This window comes from Ornithorhynchus anatinus, chromosome 11 (genome assembly GCF_004115215.2).
Source record: "Ornithorhynchus anatinus isolate Pmale09 chromosome 11, mOrnAna1.pri.v4, whole genome shotgun sequence".
NCBI lineage: Eukaryota > Metazoa > Chordata > Mammalia > Monotremata > Ornithorhynchidae > Ornithorhynchus > Ornithorhynchus anatinus.
The window spans coordinates 28,955,042-28,979,366 of NC_041738.1; the positions used below are offsets into that span (position 1 = coordinate 28,955,042).

The following is a 24,325-nucleotide window of genomic DNA, read 5'->3' on the forward strand; positions in this document are numbered from 1 at the left end:
ATGCTGTTATTTTATTTATTTTTCCTTTGCTCAACCAACTGCATGTTTGCTCTATTACTTATTCACCTAAACCATCTCAGTAGGAAATTCAGTCACATACCAGAATTTCTGAGCTAGTTTGGTATTTTATATAGAAAAGCAGGAAAATAAATTAGCCACTACAGTCACGTAGTCAAGCCACAGAACAGTATTCACTATTTAGGAACCATTTTATTTGAGTGGGTGTTTCTTTTTAGAGAAAAGAAAGGCAAAAGTCTGGTGAGGAAATGATACATCTCACCCAATGAGAGGATGGGTGTTCCCTCTTTCAGGACCTGTTTCTACTTCTTTTAAAATATTCTTTCCCTAACAAAGCAATATCACCTGACAAGTTTAATTCCTGTTCAACAATAACAACAATAGTGATATTTGTTAAGGTCTTACTATGTGTCAAGCATTATTCTAAAGAACTGGAGTGGACAAATGATAATCACAGACAGTCCCTACCCCACATGTTTATCTATTCTACAACCAAAGAGATAAACTCGTATTACAGTAACAAACATATTTGAATTAGGCATTTGCCAAACACTTTCCAATTAACTCTCTTGTTGTTCTAAAGGGAAGCAATGTGTGTTTAAAATAAAAACTAAAAATCAAGACCACCGGGTATGTGGGTTTTTCTGAAATTAGCTTTTCTACTAAGTGTGCATAACAACATCACAATGCACTTTCACTGGGGGTTCAATCCAAGGAACTCCTCTCTTAGCTGTACCATTTTTCCTCTTGCACAAACACTACAAAGACAGTCAAAGGGCTTGCCCAACTTCACACACAAAACTTGGAAGCACAGCAGGAAAGGCAGCAAGGTTCAGTGGAAATGTTTTGGGATTAGGAGTCAGAAGACCCCGATCCTAGTCCCAGTTCTGCTGCTGTCCTGCAGTGTGACCTTAAAAGTTATCTAATTATTTTGGCCTCAGTTTCCTCAACTGTTAAACTGGGAAACTGTTAAACTGTTAAAATGACTACTCTCCTTACTTAGTTTGTGAGCCTCATATGGGTCAGAGAGTATCTGGTAAACCAGTGTTTCAGCATCTAGTAAATGCTTAATAAGCAGCATTAAATAAAAAAAAACAACAAAAAAGATCTCTGACACCTTCTTTAGCCAGGAATTCAGCAGATCATCTAAGAGAGAGAGTAAAACATCCACCTGTAACCATAAGGAAAGTTATTCCCCCTCCAGAAAAGTTTACGGAACTCACAAACTTTAGTAGCTTTGTTTTTTGGTGTAGAAAATTTATTAAAAAAAAAAACCCACCAAGTTCAATCTAACATCTCCGACATCAGAGCACATTTTTTTTTTTAACATGTGAATCAATAAATCTTTTACACGGGATAAGGAGAGGTGTGGCAATTCTCCCTTTGGCTACTTGGCCCTTTTACTTGAAGTCCCCACATTTTGAATTGTCTTTGATGATATTAACCAACATGCTTTCTCAGCAACTATTAGAAAAGGAAAATTGAAAACTGACAGAACAGATAAATGTCAGTCACTGAGGAAGACAGTGTGAGGACCGACAGGGGAAACCTATGCCAAACGCCTTCAGTACCTGTATTCTGATATGCAAGTTCCCATCCTCACTTTCCCACCACTAAATCACAGCTAGAAGGAGGGCCCTAAAATGGAGGCCAATACCACCCATAGAAATACCTTTTCTGACTTGCCGATGGTAGTATCGCTGAAGTAATGCGTAGTGAGCACCGGTGGGGGTGGGTGGGAGAGAGGAGGTAATACGAAATTACACTGCTTGTATCGTGCCAACCCTTCAAGTATTACAGAGCATTTGTAATGTGAATTTGACGATTTAAAAAAACTCACCACTGCGGTATCCATGCAATTTACTATGGAGCCTCCTTTTCTTGAACTTTTTGGGAGAACATTTTCCAGAGCACAGATGAAAGTTTTAAAGTCACCCGCACCGCACCGCAAGGGTGAGGAAGCTGCCCCAGAGTGACTCAGGCCGAGGACTTAAATCCTTTAGATGCCTCGAGGTGACTAGATTTATTCTTTTTTGGCTCAGGTCTTTGCCTCTTTCACAAACGAAGAGGCTGGACCCGGGTCAGCTAGGCCAAGCCTGAAGAATGGGGTATAGAGTACAGATTCCCCATCTGAGGAGACTGGCCGAATTTCTCTCGTTACCTACTTGTGCATTCCTTCATCCTCAATTCAGAAGGGGGAGATTTTCTGCACTGGGTGCAAGGACTGAGGTGTGGAGCAGTTGCTCTCTCAATTCCTCTCAGTTTCTGTAATGCTGTTCAACCAGTTAAAAAAAAAAAAGAGTAGGAGGAGAATAGTGTGAAAAACAAGTGTAATAGGAAAAGAAAAAGTTCAGTTTTAATGCTTTCAATTGAGTCAACAAAAAAACTCCACAATGCAATACCGTAACTAAGTTTCACCGCTTTTCACATCTCAGGAACACATTAACACCAGAAATCAAGAGTGGACTTTCTAGTGAGCAAACATTTTAAATCACCAACCGAACAGTGACCCAATATTATTTCTGGAAGTAGCGCAAGGTAAAATGGGGAATTTGCATTTCCCGCACCCAGGCCCTATAACCATCAGCTTTCTTCTTCTTCTTCTTATGTGCTACCAGAGTTTTTCAGAACAGCTTCCCTGATGCTCCCCAGAATGTCATGTGGATTTTCCCCAGCTATATGGAGTACATTCTTTCCATTTCAGGTCAGAAGCAGAGCCAGGCTCATATTGGTCTCGGGGCCAGCTGCCCTTTGAAGTCAGATTCCACGATACCCCTTTTTTACTTGGCTATCTGAGGAATGACGCTGCCAAGAACCAGCACAGGAAGGAAGAAACCCTTGAGAAACTCCCACCGTAACCAGCTAGCGAGGGCCGGATTTCAGGACCCTTTCAACCTGGGTAAAGAGGAGTGGTGCAGAATTGGGGGCGGGGGGAGGGCGGGGTGGTCTGTTGGGTTTCTTTGCCTGCGTTCAGGAAAGTTCCGCACAGGATACCCAGTGACACAGATGGCCGACAAGCTAGGCCAAAAACTATAAAGCCAGTGGGAGTGCCTCTGGACCCCTACTTGAGCTACCTAACTATACTCCAGTCACTGCCAGTGAAGACAGTAATGCTGAAAGAGGCTTAGTGCAAGCATGCAGGAGATTTGTGACAGAAAGTTAGAACTCCATGTCAAGCCTTTCATGCAAACAATAAATATTACTTCTGTTCATAATCAGACTTTTCTCCAGCATCGTCTTTGAATGTTGAACCTTTTTCAATTAATTAAAAACTATGCACTGCAGAGTGCATATTTTATCAGCCCTCAGCTGCTTAAGTGTCTAGAAAAGACCAGGCAGTTTTTCTTTTTTCCAGGCAACCCAGAGCAAGTACTTGCAAGGGTCATATCTTTTTAATTATCTTTTCTCTCTTTGATTAATTATTCCGTCTGACAATAGCGTGTTTCTAATGCTATTCACCTGCCTTTGATGATTGACAACTTTTCTGTCTGATTCAAAGCAAACAGCTGCTGCCATGATTGCCTAGCAACCAGGATGTGATGGATGAGCCCCAAAGATGGATGGCTGCAATAAATCATGTCTCCAGCTATAAAACTGAAAAAAGGGATAAGAATAAAAGCGAACAAAAAACAAAACAAGGTTTCTTCCCATGAGTGCACTCAGCTCCTTACCAATTACACCTGAAATGGACTTTGTGCCTATTAATAGCAAAGTTTTCTAATCAGTAAGAATGCGATGATGCCATTTGTATCAAGGTGTGTTTACAATTGTTCCTGCAAATTGGCACTTGTACTCCAATTACCTACAATGTTGCACAAGTGCAGGGGTAGGAGATCAAAGTTTTGCTTCTTTTCTACGGCAGACGCCACAGGAAATAATATTATCTTTTTTTATAGTCCCCATGAAGCTGGTCTTTAACCCAGGGTGCAGACCTAACTCTGCCTTATTTGGGGCTCTTGTGTGACCACACCAAAAGTAAACTCAAAGTGATCTGTGGAATGAGTAAAGAGCTCAGAGTCGGGAAAACCGTATTTCAAATGTTACACACAAGCGCTCACATACTTAAACAGAGTTACCTATTGATGTCTGTACCACAGCTGCAAGCTGCACAAGCAATCAAATAAGCTATTTGTAAATTTTATTATAAATTGTAACTAAAATTTCTGAAAAGAAAAAAAAAACCAGCCTCCTCCACAAACACTAAAAGTTCATTAGGCAAGCTGGAAGGCCCAAGTATTCAGCGCTTCCATGAATTCGAAGTACTCATTCCTTTAAATGAAAAACTATTCCAGTCTAACTTTTCTTCCCATCATTTTTTTTAATTAATGTCTATACTATAAGTCATACAAGAAGCATTAAATTTAATTAGCCAACCCAAATAAAGTCACATATTTAATAGAATCTCTGACAATTAAATTTGAACTATCATGGCCCTCCAAGAAGAGATTGAGCAGAGAGGCAAGTCAAGACCCAGGTTTCCTTCCTACTCATCTTCCCGGCATGGTAAGATCGCAAGGCTGTAGAATCTACCATCAAACACGGTTTTGGGGCAGGCTGGGCCTTGGATTTCAAGCGAACCAAATCTCGACGGTGAGGGAAAATTGCTTCCCTTAGTTCTTCCAGTAGGTGGGGGTGTCCTGGTACTCGTTGAAGGAACTCAAAAAAAATGGAAGTGAAGAACCTGGCCAAAAGATACATTATCATCCAGCTAGAGCGATGTTTTAGAGAAAAGAAGAGGACCTTTGGACTTTTTACAAGACAATGGGCTGGCCAAGAAAGTAAAAGGAAGGATGGAAGGAAGGACTGAAAGAGGTTTTCTCATCCCAAGTATTTTGTGGGTGAATTGGCTTTCTCCAGTCTCCTAACCCAGTCAGCCCCTACAGAAAAATCAAGTTTTTGCACTGGGTTCAGGCTTTCAGTTGCAACTTCTTTTTAGGAAACTGAGTGTGTGTGGGGGGGAGAGAGCGTCGGATGTAGTTGAAAACAGACAATATTCTGGCTCCAGAAACTACACGTTTGCTCATCTATGTTAATGTTTTATACCTGTCCACCTCTGTTTTTGTTTTTCATTGTTTTGGGTTTTTTTAAGGTTGCCCTCTTGGTTGAAACCACAGGGACCTTTTCTTCTATGTTCTTTGCAATTATTTAAAAAATCACCCCATTCAAGCATTTTGAAAAAACGGGAAAGGGACTCCTGTAATGACCGGCTGGTATCTGGTAACAAACAATGAGAAAGCAAAGCCATCAATCAAAATGTGCACATGTAGGCCTCCATTCTGTCCCAGCTCGTCCAACTCTCAAGTTACAGCTTTACACGGCAAGTCTAAATAATATTCAAAATGATAAATGGCACCATAAGCCTGATATCCATCATCAATCTTTTTTTAAGGAACATCCATCTTCAATAATGCACGTTTGAATCATGTGAAACCGAGAGCTCCCAGATTCATTTACACAACCCCTAGCAAGCCGGTGCTGCTTGAATGATACCTGTCAGCCAGTCTTTCCCTGACTGCCAAAACTGAAGGCGAGGGGATGGGGGGGGGGGGGGGGGGGGGGGGGGGGGGAAGGAGGAAAAAAAAAAAAACAGGAGACGCTTCAAAGAGTGGAACAACGTGGCTTAGCAGATAATATGAAAGAACATAACCTCTTCAGTCACTCTGCCAATCTCTTCCCCCCCTCAACGACACACACACACTCATGTAGACACACGGAGGCATGCACACACACACTCACGCAGGCATACACACAAACACACTCACACGCTATCCTTTTTACCCGTCCTGTTTCTCCCCAGTGCTGGGCCAGGCACATTGCAAGACGGAAGGAAAACAGCATTGCATGAAACTCTGGGTTTTCTCCTCCCTCGTTTGTCTGGCTGGGCCTATTTGATAAATGACACATGTCATTCTGTCGGGAGGGAAGGGTGGGTCAGTGATGTATGACTCTGCTGAAAAGGAAATCGACTGTTTGGCATGGTGCAGCTATTCTCCACCAGGATTTAGTTTCAGAACTCTAAAATGAATTCTACAATGTCTCAAGTGCAGAGTTAGGGCAGGCTGACTTGCGGCCCACGGAGCTGCCTTTATCCTCTCCTTGCCCTTCGGATTTCAAAAAACTGTTTCGCTGACTGGAAACTGCAAAAGAACACCCATCTATCAAAGTCTTCAAGAGTTGTGATCTATGGTGTCAAAAAAAATTAAATAGGTTGAGGTTGCTATTTTTATTTATTTTTTTTTAATGGCACAGAGACTTGACACAAAAGCAAGATAAAAATTAGCATGTTTGAAGTAATCGTCCCCCAGCTTGACATCTGCATAGTAAATTTTAAAGGAAAAAAATGTGTCAGACAGGCATGAGCTGCTCACTCCCTCCCTCCCTCCCTCCCCCCCTCTTTCATTAGCTCACTGGCAGGGTGGCACTTCTGAACCTCATTACTGCAAGAGGATTTATGAAGCTGAACCCAATGGCAAAGAAAAGGCATCTGTCAATAATTGTAGGGAGCTGCACTCACAGCTTTGAAATCTCATTAAGTATGCAGTTATCAGGCATAAAGATCAAAAACATTACTCAACTCCGACAGAATCTTATGGAGGAACATTAATTAGCAACAGGCCTACAGTACAAAAAAAAAAAACCCAGACTTCCTCTCACACCTGCCCAACCCACAAACCAAAAGCAACACTCCCCCTCCCTTCGGCAAAAAAAAAAAATAATAATAATAATTCGGAGCATCTGAGACTGATCAAGTATATGAAATTAGAAAGAGGGAGAGAGGAGAAATGAGAAGGGCGTGGGGTGGGGGGGTAAGCAAAGAAAGAGTGAGAAAGACAGAGCAAGAGGCAAAGAAAAAGCACAGGGGGCGGGAGGGGGGTGAGGGGGAGGCGGAGAATTCAGTTGAGACAGTCTTGGCGGTGAGGAGAGAAAAGGAAGAAGCTGTCAAAGTTGAGAAGGATGTCAGTACTGGCCCTGATTACAAGGGCCTATACAGTTCCCAGGCCTTTTATCATCCCTGCCATCAAAAACAGACTCTGTGTCACAGATGGATGACTGATGGCTGCCAGTCTTGGAAGAGCCTGGCCAAGGCTCCAGGAGGCCCCTGCTGAGTTCTGGCCCTCCAGCAACAGGCTTGACCTAGCAGGAAAAGAACTTCAGGCACTGAGCCCAGTCCCAGAGAGATACTTAAAAACAGCACCCTGTTCTGTTCTTCCCATAGAACAATTCACCAAGAGGTTGGTTTGGGTTTGTTTGTTCAGCTTACTGGAGTTAAATGCAGTACCTCCAGTGTCCTCTGCACTAGACTATATGATAGCTGGAAACTACAAGAATTTTAAAAGAAAAAACACACACAGACACACACCTTTTTGCTCTACCCTGACAGCAAATTCCTCATTTCACGTTCTTTTCCCATTCTTCCCAGGGTGTGCACATTCAATTGTTTAGAAAATACAAGACAGTTAAATATACATTTGGAGGGAAATCATACAAACCCTGGGCTGAGGTTGGGTCATAAAAGCAAGTGACCTTTGCCGCATTAAGTACGGTGTGCGACTAATTAAAACTATAGCTATATTCTCATTTTAGTCTGGTAACAAAGGAATTGAAGGATATCAAATAACAAATTTTTTCTATTACCCAAGAATCCCCCAAAAAAAAATATTGAAAAGAAATCATTCATACCTACATACAACAGGGAGTAGGGAATTCCGTTAGGTACGATTACTACCTTTGTCCAGGAGGCTCCAGGGGCCCATTCTGCCAGGCTGGAAGTACGTCTAACAACCCAGCATTTCTTCCCCACCATTTAGCAGGGGTGAGGCAAGCTGGGTTGTTTCTACCCCTTTAGAAGTCCTGAGTTTTGGGTATGGCCCTCAGTGCCCAATAGGCACCTGAGAAACTTGCAATAATAACTGAACCCCTTTCCGCCACACTTTTTTTTACTCTACTCAAGTTGATTTGAAGAAGACCTGCTCTAGTTACACACAAAACTCCACTGACCGTTCCCATCACCCTGCACTATCCAGGGGCCAAGTAGAGAACTAGAGTTCACGGTTATATGATTTACTACATGCTGATTTTTAAAGCCATCAAAAAATTTTTCTCTTGCTTCACGCCATGGACATTCTGAGATATTAACTTGTCACTTCTAGAAACTGAAAATTGGCTTAAACTAGCCCCATCTTTAAAAGGCCACAATAACTGACATGTAAACAACTACCACAAAGACACACAGTTAGTCCATTTCCAAATATTACCTCTCATTTGAAATATCAATTTAAAATGTGCTGCATAAATTTTAACCCACAACAAAATAAAGATTTGGAGGTTAGGCGCTACACAAGACTTTGTTAAAAAAAAAAAAAATTTAGGTAGAGTGTTACAATAAGGTGTTTATATTTTTCATATGCTTACCATATTACCTTTATTATGTGTAACATCAAAGTGATTATAGCAATTACATCTAACAGAATTAATTATAGAACATCCCATCATTCCTGGATACATAATGCATTAGAGGTAAGCCAGAGGAAAGAAAAAAAAAATCTTGATTGTAGTAACTATTGTTGGATATGTTTTCCTTAGCAGTAATGCCTTACTGAAAGCAAAATTTTAAAAATATGAAGGTGGGCAAAAGTTGAAACGGTTAATGGCAAATAAGTACATGGGCAGTGTATTCTATCTTTCACTGAAGGACTGGTCTGTTTTAATATTGGCATAAGCCACCATGTAAAATCCACTTAAAATTTTTATTAAGAAAAAAGAAACTTATTAATCCACATCACAAATGTGTTAATACATAAAGACAAAAGTGTTTGGGTGAAAGGGTTATATGCCTTTACGCATGCAAAATAAATTCACTCAAAGCTTCATTAATATTAATTTAAATTCAAAACCCATTTACATTAAATTGTTCATTAAAAATTGTCTTTTTTATGCAACTCGCATTCCTCAAAGAACACATAGGAAAGTGGAACTGAGGTCTGGATTTAATGATGGGAATGAAATATTAAGAGTAAATGAATTTGCGTCATTTCACACATATTATAAAAACAACTCTTTCCTCTCCCTAAATGTTTTTGGTTTCACTGGAGTCTAGAGAAGAGACATTCACTAAGCATTTCATCCATTCCCTATGAACTTATTTATGTGACCTTCTGACCCCCAACCAAGTGGTGAAGCTAAAAATAAATAAATAATAGTAATTCAAAGTCAAGACTGATCAGTCACAACCAAGTACTGGTTAGGTGAAAAAGAGGTGGTGCCCATCCCAGGAGTCTTCTCCTGAATTGAAAGTCATGGGACAGTTTGGTTTATCTAACATAGCTAGAGATACAGTTAACATGTAGATACATAAGATCTACACTCACACACAAAAAATATTTGGCTAAAATTTGAATACCTTCTTTTTTACTTCTTTTTTTTTTTTTACTGATTTTTGTGACAGCTAAAAGGATAGCCGGATTATAGAAAGAGAATGAGTAGTTCTTCCCTTGGAGAACTCCCACACCAAAGACAAACTGAACTTGCCCTGTTTCCCAAACAGCTGTTCTGGATGAAGAAAACAGAGTCATAATTAATAACATGTGTCCTGACAGTATGAGTTAATCTATCATTAAGCACCAATACAAAGTAAAATGATTCTTCAAGGGTCACACCTTGACTTATCTGAGCAAATAAGGTAATGAAATTGACCAAAGGCTCCTAGGTAATATGACCTTTTTGGGGGAACATTTCTGAAATACAACCAGGCCACTTCTTCTTTGTTATGAAACATAGTTTACAGAGTTAAAAGTAATTAAGCATAAACATTTAAAGTGTTGTGTTTTTTTTTAACCTGCACTAAAGTGACTTTTTTTTTTTTTTTTTAACAGAACACTCAAAATGCGATCAAAAAAACCACCTCCTTTAAAGTCTTCTTTACTTGGTATATTAAAGTTCTCTATGCAAAGGGCCACAATCAATTTCAGGGACTCGATATTCTATTCTGTTTTATTTTACTTCAAATTGCAAGGCATTCTTCTCAAAATGAACTGAGTCTTTCAAGCTCATTTCAGAGGTAATTTTTTAGAATTTGTAAAAATGGGGAAAAGCTTACAAAATATGTATTTGCAATTCTCGTGCTTTTGGTAACGATACCAAAAAAAAAAAAACCCAACACATCCATTGTTTAGTGGGATTTTAAAATTAATTTAATGACTAACTGCAAATGCTGGAAACTAGAATTAATCTGTCTGGATAAAAAAAGGCTTACAGACATTTAAATGCATGTATCGGGACACTTTATCAACCTAACATAAAATTGTCATCTTATCTTATTATATGACTATTTTATGCATGTGTCAAAGAATTTAAAAATGAATGCCTGTCTATTCAGTCTAATTACAACTGCATATTATCTGTCTGGATGTACCAGTCCATATCATTGTTACTAAATACAATATATTGTATGCACCTTTCATTTTAAACTTCAAATAGATAAACCACAATTTGGGGAGGAGGGAAGTGAGGGGATGGGTTTGACTGATTTTAAAAATTTTATTTTGAAGATCTGAACTAGATTTTCCAGGAAACGACAAGCATTTCAGAAAATGCAGGTCTGCATTTTAGTAGGTATTGTGGTAGAGAAAGGCATTTATTTGTGTATTCCTAGATGGCTAAATAGAGGTGTGTACATGAAATTACACACACGCGCGCGCGCACGCGGGTCATATACACAACATAGGCATCCTTACTTTGAACTACAAGATCAAGACTCTTTTTACACTTCATTCTAATGACAGACATAAAGGGGGCACAACCTGAAAGCCATCCAAACTGTATTTGGAGTAAATGTGAAATATTCATGCCATTTAATTAAAATGTGGAGAATTCCATACTGAGTCCAGGGAATCGGAATCTGAAGAAAACCCCATGTAAGACTACTTTTTCCGTTCAGGTAAATGGTTCCTTTTTACTCCTTCTCCGGCCTCCATCGCTATGCATAGGTGAGCAAACCACACTCCTTAAAAATTCACCGTGCACTTTACCCTGAAGGTGATTCTTTTGCACTCCAGTTTATACTAATCCTGAAAGGAACCACTCTAATCCTGCTAACTCACCCTAGCTTCACTGCATTTCCCATAACCCTGCAGCAGTCACAATTCATTCTAATCACTTTACAAAACCATCTTTAGTAAAAAGAGGAAAAATGCAGACTTGTGAGCCAATTTAAGAAATAACTGCTGATACATCAGTTATTGACTATTTCACTCCTGCTCATGATAGTGCTCAAGGCAAAACTGAGAACAAAATGACAACATCAACTGCTGGCAATAAACTGTGGCCCTGGAGAGCACTGAAGCCCTAATTGACAGCTGTCAAGATAATGGGAGCAATGGCAGCTGATTCTGGAAGATTCTGTTTTCCTGCAAGATATTCAGTGAAATCTTTCAAGCCCTTTTGCATTTATGCCTCTTTTTTCTTTCCCTTTTTTTTTTTTTTTGCATTGTTCCTCACACTTTGCAGGGGAAAAAAAAGCGGAGGACAGCCATAACTAATCATTTTGTCAGCTTGCTGCTAGGGAGAATCTCTGTCCAACAGAGAAATATGTGGCAGGTTTGGAGGCAAATAATACAGCAAGGCCTGACCCTGCAAGTACCTATAAAGGTATTCTACTTTACCGCTACATTTATTTTGGGGGGGGGCGGGGGAGGGCGGGGGCGAGAGGTGGTCTTTCTTCAGCAGAAACCCAAAAGGGGGAATTAAACTTCCTGAACTCCTACCTATGTACGCCGCGCACTGTGTCCTAAACTCCAGCACGACACATTTGCGACTGGAAATTTATAATTCCAACTTGGTATACATAGAAGGATCCACACTGGCCAACTGCCCCCCTTTTAAAGAGTCTGCATTCATGTTGGTTTATAAAACTTAGCGGAGCTAAACGGAGCTAGGGGTGATGGGAGATGATTTCCACAAAAACAAAGGTCTTTACAAATTTAAAAACTCAGTGTTACAAGATGCAATTACTTTTTTTTTTCCTTCCAAATAACTGAAAAGGGGTTGCGAAGGGGAGGGGGAAGAAAAAGGATTTATTCTTGATCTATTTTTTTCTAATCTATACATTCCTCCAAAGAACTAAGCAATCTGTTCTGTGAAGCTAAGTTATTCTAATAAAATTTTCTTCATAGTGGCCAGATTTTTTGTTCAAATACAGTCAGAGCTATAGTTTGAAGACAGAATTATCTCTGTGTAAGAACTAGATTGGCCTATGCTCCCTCTTAGCTTCCCAGAGAGCAGCCTCTTATCCATTACCTGGGTGTAAACACTTCCACCTCCAACACCTAAGTCCCCACTGCTCCTTCAAAGACAAAAAATCTCAAGAAGTACCACTGAAATTTTAGATTTTACTCAAAACCTGAAAAAGTATGACTCCTTACACAATTTTTTTTGGTGAGGGGGTGATGAAAAATGGATGAATTTATGGATGGCGCTCACCTCTCACAATCCTTAAGAAATGATTTTTTCTTCAGAGGGGCTTGATTCTTAGAGACAGCTTTACTCTTCTACAGTGTGGTATTAACACTTGGGCTAGACATAAAGAATTTGTGCACCTGTCTGTTATGTCTGCAAGCTCTGTGCAACTGAGAGTTCTTTGTTGTTGTTATTCTACTCCAGACCATTAAAAGGGCCCTAATTCCTATGACATGATTATCCAGGTACCAAAGCCCATTTGTCACCTGCAGCAGAAAATTGAGTTAATGCACAACTAAAGGCAACCAGGACTGTGTAATATCAACTTGATTACATCAAACTAGCTGCAAACCTAATTCTGCTGGATGACACTGCGTAGAGCTTGTCATCTCCAATCATTAAAGCTGTCAGGAATCCATCAGGTTTACAGCTAATTAGGTGAACACTAATGAAGCTGGCAAAACAACTTTTCTTTTTTTATGGCTGAGCGGACCTTTCAGTTTGGAGGGAAAAAAAAAAATTCTCGAGTATTCTCAAGGTTGCTGGGGCTGGATTTCCTGAGTTACCAATCAGCAGACATTTTTTTTTCCTCTATCAGTACAAAGCAATCAATTTGTCATCACTCTCCGTATGCCACAAAAGCAGTCATGAACCTTATAACTTGCAGCTGTGAAGGCCAAAAAAGAGGGATGGGGGAAAATTGAAGTTTCTTGTGCCTCCAAACAAAACACCCCACACAGCCTACTTACTCATCTTTACATACTTATCACAAGCAAAAATGTAAGGGGATTTTTTTCCCCCCACTCTTCTTAAATAAAATAGCCCTTCAGTCATTCTACACCACCCCCCGCCCCATGTCCATTAGGCAGAGGCATTTGGATAAAGCCAAAGCCAGTGTATGGAAAAGAATGAGAGCTCTCACTCTGCCAACTTCTGATTGACCATTAAGCTATTGATGAATGTGCCTGTCAGGAGAGAGACAATTAAATCAAATATGAAACAAAGTCGTTTTGACGGGTCATTTTGATAGAGCAAAACCGTTCTTCCATCTCCTATTAGTCCCATAGTCAGGTTTTATATATATACATGTATACATATATATATATATATAAAATGAATATTTCTTAACTAATCTGCTCTACCTTGTATATTGCTAGAGATAAAAATAGCATCTCACAGGTTGCTGATTTAAAAAAAAGAAAAAAGGTGCTGTTTCCCAGATTTCAGCAGAAGCCAACTATTGTGTGTGATGTGGCAAAGGAAAAGTTGGACAGTAAAGAGATTTCCAAACCAAAGTTAAGATAAAATAATCCTATATGGTTCGCCTGAATAAGATGAATAGACATCTCTCAAGATGTGTGTCCCAAAGCAAAAGAAATAACTTGCAAGCTGGACAATGTCCAATAGAGTAATACTGCTCTTTCAGCTCAACTTTTTAAGAGCCTAACCACTTACCAGACAATCTGGGTTGCTTTATGTCCCTAAATCAAGTGTTAAATCTCATCTCTTCACCTTTTTTGAAGGAAAGAGTTGGAAACTGAAACTAAAAAGTAAGCATGCCTCAGGTTTTTTAGCTTGTAAAAAAGAGATGTGCCATTCAATGCCAGGGCTGGGGCTCTGTTAGACTTGAAAACTTTTTAAAACTTGGCCAAAGGGGAGGGCAGGTAGTAAAGTACAGAAAATACCTTCTAAACAAGTCTGTTTTCTTGCTTTTTTGAAAATAGACTGACAACAAGGCACAAGTCTCTTAGGCAAAATATACAATCATCTAGTCAGCGTTTACTAGTTAAAGCGATGGTAAAACCTCCGGACAGTCAGAGGGTGCAAAGGAAGATACTAGGTTCCCTTTGTCACCAGATGAAATATAACTAAATCACAATAATAATAGTAATAATGATAATAATAATAAAGACCGCCGGTTTGGCTTACCTCACTTTACTAGGCACGAACAGAATGACTGCAATTACTACTACCATTAAACTACTAGTTCAATTACACAGAATCCAGGATTTACATCCCAGAGCTCACTTTCCAGTGAGTTCTCAGCCATTCGTCCCAAACAGTTAACCCTCTAAGTTTATGCAACAATCACCTCTATTTCTTCTTGTATGTTATTCATATGAACCTAAGTGTTCATCTGTGATCCTCTGATAATCAGCCAGCGATGCCTAAAGTTGCACTGACAAGGGCCTGTGACGTCATGAATCCTGGCATGACTATAGCAAGTGATTTATTGATGTTTATTGGGAATGAATAGATCAAAGGCAGCAGAAAGACAGGTGATCAATCAGCCATCAAATCAAGGATGGCAACAGGCCAGAAATCTTTCTTCTAGTCCACATGCCCCCAACTGATGATTATTGCCAAATGACGTTTTTGTTTTGTATGCTGGGTTCCAGGAAAAAAGAAAAAAAGAAACAACACAAAAAACCCACGCTGTTCAATCTTAACACTCCTGGCAAAGAGAAAAATAAAAGACAACAACAACAAAAACCCCCTATTCAGCTATATCGCCCAAAAAATATGAAAAACAGGGGGCAGGGTTGGGGGGGGGGCATGGAAAAAAATGGAGAAAAGGTAAAGCCGGCATCAAAAATACTCTTGACTGTCATCTGACAATACCCAGACCCTTTTTAGCTTTCGTTTCCTCTGCAGCTCCCCAGCTTGGGCTCAGATGAAAAAAATCAATAGGATTAGCAGGGAGGTTGCCAAAGTGACCAAGTGATATCTGGCCACCGAAGACGTCCCCGGGCCCGTCACCCTGGAGGGGGAGAGGTAAAGGAGACCCTCTGGCCCAAGTTTAAGGGCGAGGGAGTCTCCAAGACTTCTGAACCCGCCTCTGCCCCTCGAATCACACCCCTACCCCCAAACGACTAAAACGCATCCTTTCCCAAAAGGGGTCGGGGTGGGGGGGAGAGAAAAAAAAATGAAACAAAAACAAATCCGTGCTTTCCAAGTGCTACCTCCAGAAGTAAGGGTGCGAAAAGAGGGGAAGGGAGCTAACTGAAAGAGGGAGGGGAAAAAGAGTATATTCACTTGCCTCCCCCGACCCCCACACCATTTACTCCCCTAAGATATACGTCTGTTTTATACGTGGGAAGAGACATATATGGATATCCAGACCTTCCCTACGACCCGAGAGGAGGGAATGGAGCAGGGGGAAGTGAAGTGGAGGATCCCAGCGTCAAAGCAGGCCGGACCGAGGGTGGGGGGGGGGGGGTGATGGAGGAGGAGGAGGAGAAGGGGAAAAATAAAAAAAAGGAGATGAAGAAGAGAAGAAGGCTCGTACCTGCTGCGCGCCGGGGCGCTTGCTGCTTTCTCCTCGGCATCCTGCAAACCTGCTCTGCTGCTGCTGCTGCTGCCGGTGCCAGGGGTAGGGGGTGGCGACGGGGTGGCAGGGAGTAGTGGGGGGCAAAGGGAGGCTCCGGGCAGGGGCAGAAAGGGTGGGAGCAGGGCTGGGGGAGGGTGACAGAGTTAACTCAGGCCCCCCCCCCGGAGGTCCTCCCCGGGGTGCAGCTCCTCCAGCCTCCCAGCTTTGGTTTTTTTTTTTTTTTCGGAGGCTGCTTTTTTTTTTCTTTTTTTTTTTTCCTCTTCTGGCTCATACACGAGAGCACGAACGTGCGGAGGGAGGAGAGGGGAAGGAGGAGGGAGCGGGGAGAAGGTGGGAGGAGGAGGAGGAGGAGGACAGGGCTGCCGGCGGAATGGGAAGTTTGACAAATCGCCCCGGAGGCAGCAGGAGGAGGAGGAAGGGGGGAGGAGGAGGAGCAGGCGGGCCCGTCCTTCCCCCCCCCCTCCCCGGGAGAGGTGCGCCGGCTTTGGGGGAGGAGGAGGAGGAGGAGGAGGAGGAGCAGGAGCGGGGAAGGGGCAGCCCGGCGTCTACCCTCCCCCTGCCGCGGGAGGTCACGGCATCGAAGGCGGGAGGAGGGTGCGGGGGGGATGGAGGAGGAGGAGGAGGAGGAGGAGGAGGAGGCGCCGCAGCGGGGGGAGCGGCGGCCGAGCAGCCTCCCCGGGGCTCACCGCCGGCGGCCGGGCTGGAGCAGGAGCGGTGGAGGCGGTGGAGGCGGCAACAGGCAAGCTTAAAGGAAAACCAGATGATCGTATCAGTCAACTCAGCTGGGCCGGGGGGCGCCCGGCCGCTCCCCCCTCCCGGGACATTAACTCTCTCCCCGCTGCGGGGGGAGGGAGGCCCGCCGTCCTGCAGGACACACGGCCCCCCTGCCCTCTCTGGGGCACCCCTCCTCGGGGGCTCCATCCCCCCCCCCCCATTCCCACCCAAACGGCCGGACTGGGAGAGGGGGATCCCAACCCTCCCCCTCTGTTCGTGCATTAGGACTATTAGGGGGAGTATTCACGTATTAGGGGGAATGGTCATGCAGCAGGACTAGGAGGGGGAATGGTCATGCAGCAGGACTAGGAGGGGGAAGAGTCATGCATCAGGACTAGGAGGGGAAGTATTCATGCATTAGGAGTATTAGGGGGAATATGCACGCATCAGGACTATTGGGGCGAGAGTCATGCATTAGAAGTATTAGGGGGAATAGGCACGCATCAGGACTAGGAGGGGAAGTATTCATGCATTAGGAGTATTAGGGGGAATATGCACGCATCAGGACTATTGGGGCGAGAGTCATGCATTAGAAGTATTAGGGGGAATAGGCACGCATCAGGACTAGGAGGGGAAGTATTCATGCATTAGGAGTATTAGGGGGAATGTGCACGCATCAGGACTATTGGGGGGAGAGTCATGCATTAGAAGTATTAGGAGGAATATTCACGCATCAGGACTATTGGGGGGAGCATTCATGCATTAGGAGTATTAGGGAGAATATTCACACATCAGGACTATTTGGGGGGGGGGGGGTATTCACGCATCAGGACTATTTGGGGGGTTATTCATGCATCAGGAGTATTAGGGAGAATATTCACGCATCAGGACTATTAGGGGGAATATTCACACATCAGGACTATTCGGGGGGTATTCATGCATCAGGAGTATTAGGGGAAATAGTCACGCATTAGGACCATTAGGGGGAATAGTCATGCATTAGGACTATTAGGGGGAGTATTCATGCATTAGGAGCATTAGGGGGAATAGCCATGCATTAGGAGTATTAGGGGGAATAGTCACGAATGAGGAACATTAGGGGGAATAGTCATGCATTAGGAGTATTGGGGGAGCATTCACGCATTAGGGGGAGTATTAAGACACCCCAATCCCGCACCCCCGGCCAGACCCCGATGGGACTCGCCGGAGGCAGCGCCCCCCCGACCCCCCGCCAGAGCGATCCGAGCCCCTTCCCTCCCCCTTTTGGGGCCCAACTTTCCCCCGTCCGGGAAGGGGCTGCCGGTTTCCCAAGTTTCCCGGCCGAAGGGGGGATGCGCCGCGGCGGCCCGGGCCTCCCCCCCCCCCCCGCCCCCGCCCCCTCCGGGCCGGTCCCGGGGACTCACAGCGCGGGGGCCGGAGCGGGCCGTTCCTCCTCCTCGGCCCCCGGCGCTCCCACCTTCGGCTGGATGGGCTAGAGAGGGAGGGAGGGAGGGAGGGGGGGGGCGGCCCCGCCCGCCTTTTCCCGCCCCCGGCGCGAGCGGCGGCGCGAGCGGCGGACTTACTCTCTGCCGGCGCGCGCGCCTGTAGGTCCAAGTTCATGTGTGCGCTGGCGGGCCGGAGAGAGCGCGGCGCGGGCGGCCCATCGATGCGCTGCGGGTTTGATTGGGCCTCCCTGGGCCGCCAATAAGGCCCATCGGAGAGCGGGGGGACGGACCCTCGCACCGGCGCTGCGCCAACGGCCAGCAGCAGCAGCCACGGCCAAACACCTTCCTGGCAGCGGTGCCACTTTTCTCCCCCCCCCCCCTTCCTTCCCTCCTCTGCCTCTCTTCCCCCCCTCTCCTTCCTTTCCTTTGTGTGGCTGATAGATATTTAATGACAGCCGCAGCAAATCAGAGGCGATCTCTTCGGTTCCCCAGTTGCCTTCTCGACTTAACAAACACCAGTAGCGAAATTATCTTTTTCCTTCCATGCCCCCCCCCTTTTTTTTTCCTTAGTTCCCGGGGATGATTTTTTTTTAAAAAAAAAAAAGTCAGAGAGGGAAAGAGTGATCTCACTTTTACGGTAAGATCAAAAAATCTCCATTCGCCCCCATCCTTCAAGATTTGGGATCATTCCAGATACCTTACTAAGTACAGATGTTGTTTCGTCTTCCTCCCATCTTATAAAGCCGCCTTGACGCTCTTTTTCTCGCTCTGGTTTTCTTTTTCAAGTTGCAGGAAATTCACATACTCGGCGTGGCGGAGTGGAGAAGTTTTTGATTTGTTGGGCTTTTCTATCTGGGGCGTGGGGGGTGGATGGTTATCGTTATTGTTATTATTTTTTTTTTTTGCCTTGCTTTGTTTTTTGGTGGTGGTTGTCTGTTGCTCTCAAAGCTGATCTTTAGGACGAAAAGTAAATGGCAACCGCCTAAGTCCCAAGGAAACGCTACCGTTGGGAGAAATGAAACATTTCTCGCAAACAAGAAAATGGTGAGTTGTCAAACGCCGCTTCTGCCGCCAAATGCTCTCAGTTCCGTGTCATTGATATTTGCTGGTTTCTTCTCGCAGTCACTTTACAGGGTTGGATCGCAGGAGGAATAATCAGCGATGCTTAAGAGGTGACGCCGAAACCTTACCTTCCCCCCCCCCCAAAAAAAATCCAGTCCCTGTGTGTCTGCCTGCGTTGTTTGCACAAGAAATAAGCGACTTTCACTGGATCGAGATGTTTTAGCCCAGTGTCTCTTCTCTCTTCCTCTCCCGCTTTCTTGCGCTCTCTCTGTGTCTCTCTTCTTTCTCCCTCTCTCTCTCTTTCTCTGTCTCTCCCCCCTCTCTCCCCCTCTCTCTTTCCCCCTCCTCTCTACTCCCTTTCTTCTCTCTCCCTATCTCTATCTTCCCTTCTCCCTCTCTCCTACTACGGCATTGCATGCCGTTAGATCCGCCCTAACATCTGTCCGTCTAACCAATGGCGCATCCATCAGTGTCACCCGAGCTGCACATTGCAGCGACAACACATCAGACACAACATGGACTGTGATTCAATACAAATAACTCACATACTAAACAACTTTACCAGGAAGGCGGGGGGGGGGGGGGGGGGCGAGAGGAAAGTTGGGAGGGGGGGTTGGAGAAGAAACCTCGAATTAACTATTTACAAATGTTAGACCCACTCCAAAGAGCATCGAGCCCCCTGGCTTTAACCTAATTGAACATTTCTATCCCATTCTTCCCAACTCAAAACGTCAGCATCGGGACATCTAAATAGTTGTTCGGTGCCCGAGCCCAGGGCGAGGCGCAAAAATCAGAGTGCGGGATAACCATTCTAGCCTCATTCTCTATTTCTTTGGACGCTGTGTAGGAGTTGGAGTGGGAGGAGAGAAGACTCTAAATCGGTATCCCAAAGTACAGTTATAGAATAGTCTATCCACCGCAATTTAAACGCTCGAAAGCCAAGGTAAGAGAAGTCCTGCGACCTACGGGGGAAAGAAGAACATTTCAGTCTGCAAACCAAATGCTTGAACTTGCCCAGCCACTGCGTTACTACTGTAGGAGACGGGGGTGGTGGGGAGGGAACGACCAAAAGTAGTCTTTAAAAAAAAAAAAAGCCAAATCTCAGAGTCCTCTTTTCATTAACTGTCAGCAATAGACCGTGCCTGCTATTAAGAGTCGAACTTGTGTACGCTGAAACTAAAGCTGTGGGTAATAGGGTGCAAGGAGGAGGAAAGTGTGTAAAATGATGGTGGAAATTTACGCACTCTTTGAAGAGAGAGGAAGAGCGGATTTTTCTCGGTAAACAGAAAGTATGTTGGGTGCCCTTTTCGCTAAGTCGAGAACGTGGTGATCAAACGAGCGAACGTCATTTTCGGTAAATGCAGATTTGTGTATTTTTTTTTCCACCTCCCCCCTGCTCCACGAACTGATCCCAGAGCCCAAAGTGATCAGCTCGGCCCAAGAGGATCGCCTCCTTATTGCTTTGCCTGGGCGGTATGTGGCTCAGGACTCCCAGTATGGAGATTAAAGGGTGAATTTCGGACTTGTCCGCAAACACAAGGGCAGAGGGCTAAAGTGTTGTAACTCTGCGGTTCTCTATTGTCGCAGTTTATCTTACTTTCTTCCAGCTGTAAAGATTTCAACCTAGGTGCCTGTCTGTGCATTGCCCATCAGGAGTCGACCGCTAATGCAAGCTAAAATAACTGCAGTTATTAATTTAGAGACGTTTGAAAAAACAAAACAAACAGAAAGAAATAAAGCAGACCTCAAAGAGTCGCTTTCGCTCATTTGCTAAAATAAAGAGTTGTTTGGAAGAAGCCAGCAGACTGCAACAATAGAACCTCAGTCTCACCAGTGAGGAAAAAAAAAACCAAAAACAAAACACATTACGGTGCAGAGGTTGAAAATAAAGAACTGCAAACTATTTTAAGAAAGGGGTAAAGTCAGCCATGGCCGTGTGTTTGCCATGCCAGTGTTGCACCGTCGTGAAATCAGTAATTTTCCTGTGATGAGTGCAACTTTCTAGAAAATACAACTGTGGACTTCATTCACTACATCAGAAAATAGGAACTTATAAATCTGTCTCTCCTCTGTGTCCCCAAACGAGTATTGAGACTCTGGTGTGCTTAACTTTTCTGGCTTGTTGTGGTTTTGTTTTTTTTTTAATGAAGTAAAACCCAGACCCTGCCCTTTGGTCAGCTAGCAAACTAAAACACAAAAATGCTCAACTCTTCCCCAGAAAGAGTCACAGTCAACTTCTAAAGACCCACACCTATCATTTCATTAAGTATAAGATTTACACAAATAATGCCTGAAATCGATGGCACTGCCGCGAAAGACTCCAAAGCCCCAAAGCCGGCTAGGTTGTTTTGCCACCAGCAGTTAGCAGAATAACAAAGACTTATGCATCAAGACAATAATATTTCTTTTTTTAAAAAGTTCCCAAGTTGACACTCCCTCGTCCCATTTTGACAAGTTTCGGGGGGCGCGGGGGCGGGGGGGAGAAAGCATTTTCCAGTTGAACGTCTCTGACTATTGCTGACCTTCAACGCTCTGAGTCCCCCGCGCTCATTTCATTTCCTCCGAGAAACACTGCTGTAATTAGGTTAATCAGAGCCCAAGTTGTCAAAGTTTAGAAAACAAAGGCGCCGTGTCACCTATTCAATTAACCGAATCTCTCCTGCAGTAGCAGGTGATGGAAATGTATATAATGGAGAGGAACAGACAACCCAGTTTATAAAGTTCCTGGGGGGGGCGGGGGGAGAGATAACAAGTTCTAGGTATCTTTTATCTCCCGCCCGAAAACTTTAGTTTTCCTTGATCTCAGGGGCGTGCAAGGACGGTGAAGGCGCACATACATGTAAACAGATCACACAGCTGCTTTTAGACACGGGTGTGCCCTGCTGGGCCCATGATCTCCCCTTAGTTAGGGACATCCCAGCTCCTCACTGCAGGCAGAGGGTGAGTTAAGGTTAGTCCTCGAGTCGAAGGTGAGGGTGGAGGGCTGTGTAGTGGAAAAGCAGAAGCCCCCTTTTCAGTAACCCGATCCTAACAACTCCCCCTCCGATGGGAAGGAGAGCTCATTCCCCGCTCGCTCCTCCTGAAGGCACGAAACGTCCCCAACCCCAATTCATGCCTGGGCCTCTGGGGAATAAGGACCAGGCGACATCTTTCCAAAGCCCGCATGAGTGGGAGAAAGGAAAGCCGGCTGCTTTCCTGCAACAGGCATCTTGGGGATGTGACCGGGCCAGGCTGGGGGTGCAGGGGTGCCCCAAATGTAAGGGCAGAACCAGGAAACCCGGGGCAAGGAAAGGTCCTGCCTCAGGGGGCCGGGCCGCCGGCCTCGGCCTTTTCCCCTCTGAAAAGTTCTCCAAGACGGAATGGCAGGGCTCTGGCTCTCTGGTCTACCTGGCTGGCCGAGTCCAGGCTTCCTGGTGCTCAGCGGAGGAGCTAACGGGCCAGGGGAGCCACCAGGAAGGAGCCTTCCATCCCTCCCTTGCAAAGTTGCGAGCTCGGCGTCCCATCCCACCCTGCAATCCCAAAACAGCAAGTCGCCTCCCCTCGGGTTTGGCGGGCCCCTTTGTTCAGGAGAGCGAGAGGGGGGCGGTGGATGCACGTTGTTGTAAACTTTTGGAACACATTAGCGAAAGGAAAAGGTTAAACTCTGCAGACGGCGCTGGGGTTGCAAAAGAAGAATCTGTTTTAGAACAAAGGGGGACGGAGGGAGGGGGGTGACTATCAGTCCGGAGGATAGAGCCTGCTAAGGCTTTTTGAAAAAAAGAAAACAACAAACAAAACAATTTTAAAAAGGAAATAAAGACGTCCTGCCCCCTCTAATGTGTTGTCTTTCCCCCCCTCTTCAGAAGGGCCGAGTTTTACCAAATAAAAATAATAATAATAAACCTTAATGGTACAGAGGCAAGCTATTCCCCCCCCTCCAAAACCTGTGCTACTTTATGAGAATAAAATTCTTGCAGAATAACTACGACTCCCCCAATCTCGTGAATTTAAATGTTTTTTTTTATTTTCTTAAAAGTTTTCCTTCGGGCTAAAACCTTCGCTTGAATGTAAATTGTTTTGGTAACTGCATTTACACAGCAGCGAAGTTTGTTTTTCTTCTTCCAGTAGCTTTGCTTTAACGAACCAGATGTTTTGTCTGTAAATCCTCCAAAGGACTTTTACAGTTTTGACGTGAAATAAACCTTAGAAAAAATCCGAGGTGTATAGCCCTGCCACTCGTCTTTGGGTTTGGGGGATCCTGGGGCAAGGGACACCTGAGAGTCGCAAGGGAGCCATCCAGTGCCCTTCGACGGTTTGAGTCATTTCGCAAATTCCACGAATAATCTTCCTGCCCCGGAGCACTTGTTGGTCAGGGCTATATATGCACACACGGGCGTACATTCACAGGAAAGAAAATACACACAAAAGCCGTGGCGGGAGAGGGGTTGGCTGTGGAAACCCTGAAAAGGTGTCAGACACCTATCCCACAAGCTGTATCCCGAAGCTGGTGGCGGGTGGATCCCCCGACTGGTTCGTCCTTCTTAAATTTCGGGCAAGACACGGGTCCCTGCGCCCCATATCGGGTCTCCCTATTACCTCCAAAGGGGATTTTATTTTATTTTTTTTTAATGAGCAGGAGTCTCGGCAGGTTGGGCTAAGATCCTGGGGACGAACGTCTGGCTGCATCCTGAATATGCTCTTGCAGTTTAAAGCTAGAGGCTTGGGAGCCTGCCCTCCTCCCATCTCCCACCCAATCCCCCCTGTTTCGGATGATCAAAGGGAGAGGCAGAAGCCCCCTCCCCACCCTCCTTTGCAGTCCCAATCGCGGATGGGCAAAGGCAGAGACCGAGCAGGGGCGGCGAGGCCCTCCAGACTCTCTCCGGGGCCAGGGCGAGTTGGCCTGGTCCGGCCTCGCCCCGGGATTTTTTGGGGTGGGGGAGTCTGATCTCCCCCCTCCCCAGAGGGCAACCGAGAGGGAGGGGAGTGTCAAGGCCATCCCGGTCCCGACCGAACGTCCTGAAGAGGGTTGAAACAAGGGCGGGAAAAAGCAGGTTCTCCCTCCTCTTCCCATCCCCTCCCATCTTCTCAGGGCTCCTGGCCCTGCCCATCTCCCTCTGAAATCGGGTGGCTACCACCTCGACCGCTTCTGCACGGGCACAGTGAAAAGGGAAGGATGTGCATCCCACCGACTCAGGCTGTGAAGACCCAGGAATTCACTCCTCCCCCCCCCCAAGCCCCCACTCAAACCCCTCCTTAGCCCCCCCATAATTACCTCATCTTTTACACCACTTAATATCATCTTTTACACCACTTAATAACCCAAAACACTGGCCACCTTCCTCTT

At 44.8% G+C, this 24,325-nt stretch overlaps 1 protein-coding gene and 1 long non-coding RNA gene across 4 annotated transcripts in view; one reads left to right on the forward strand and one right to left on the reverse strand.

Moving 5' to 3' along the window:
• TSHZ3 (teashirt zinc finger homeobox 3) overlaps positions 1-18,719 on the reverse strand; it is a 75,644-nt gene extending 56,925 nt beyond the window's left edge. The window contains exons 1-2 of one of the 3 annotated variants that reach the window (XM_029075054.2): positions 18,638-18,719; positions 15,761-16,546 (exon numbers count right to left, since the gene is read on the reverse strand). In XM_029075054.2, the coding sequence (XP_028930887.1) occupies positions 15,761-15,800 (40 nt within the window). In that variant the 5' untranslated portion in view covers positions 15,801-16,546; positions 18,638-18,719. Of the gene's footprint in view, positions 1-15,760; positions 16,547-17,919; positions 17,998-18,078; positions 18,161-18,637 lie in introns of those variants that run through there. The other 2 variants (XM_029075051.2, XM_029075052.1) reach the window with 2 other exon arrangements.
• A 180-nt stretch (positions 18,720-18,899) lies between these two features.
• Positions 18,900-23,190, forward strand: LOC120638679. The gene is made up of 2 exons (XR_005660532.1): positions 18,900-18,984; positions 19,850-23,190. It is a non-coding gene; the product is annotated as an uncharacterized LOC120638679 (long non-coding RNA).
• The last annotated feature ends 1,135 nt before the right edge of the window (positions 23,191-24,325 follow it).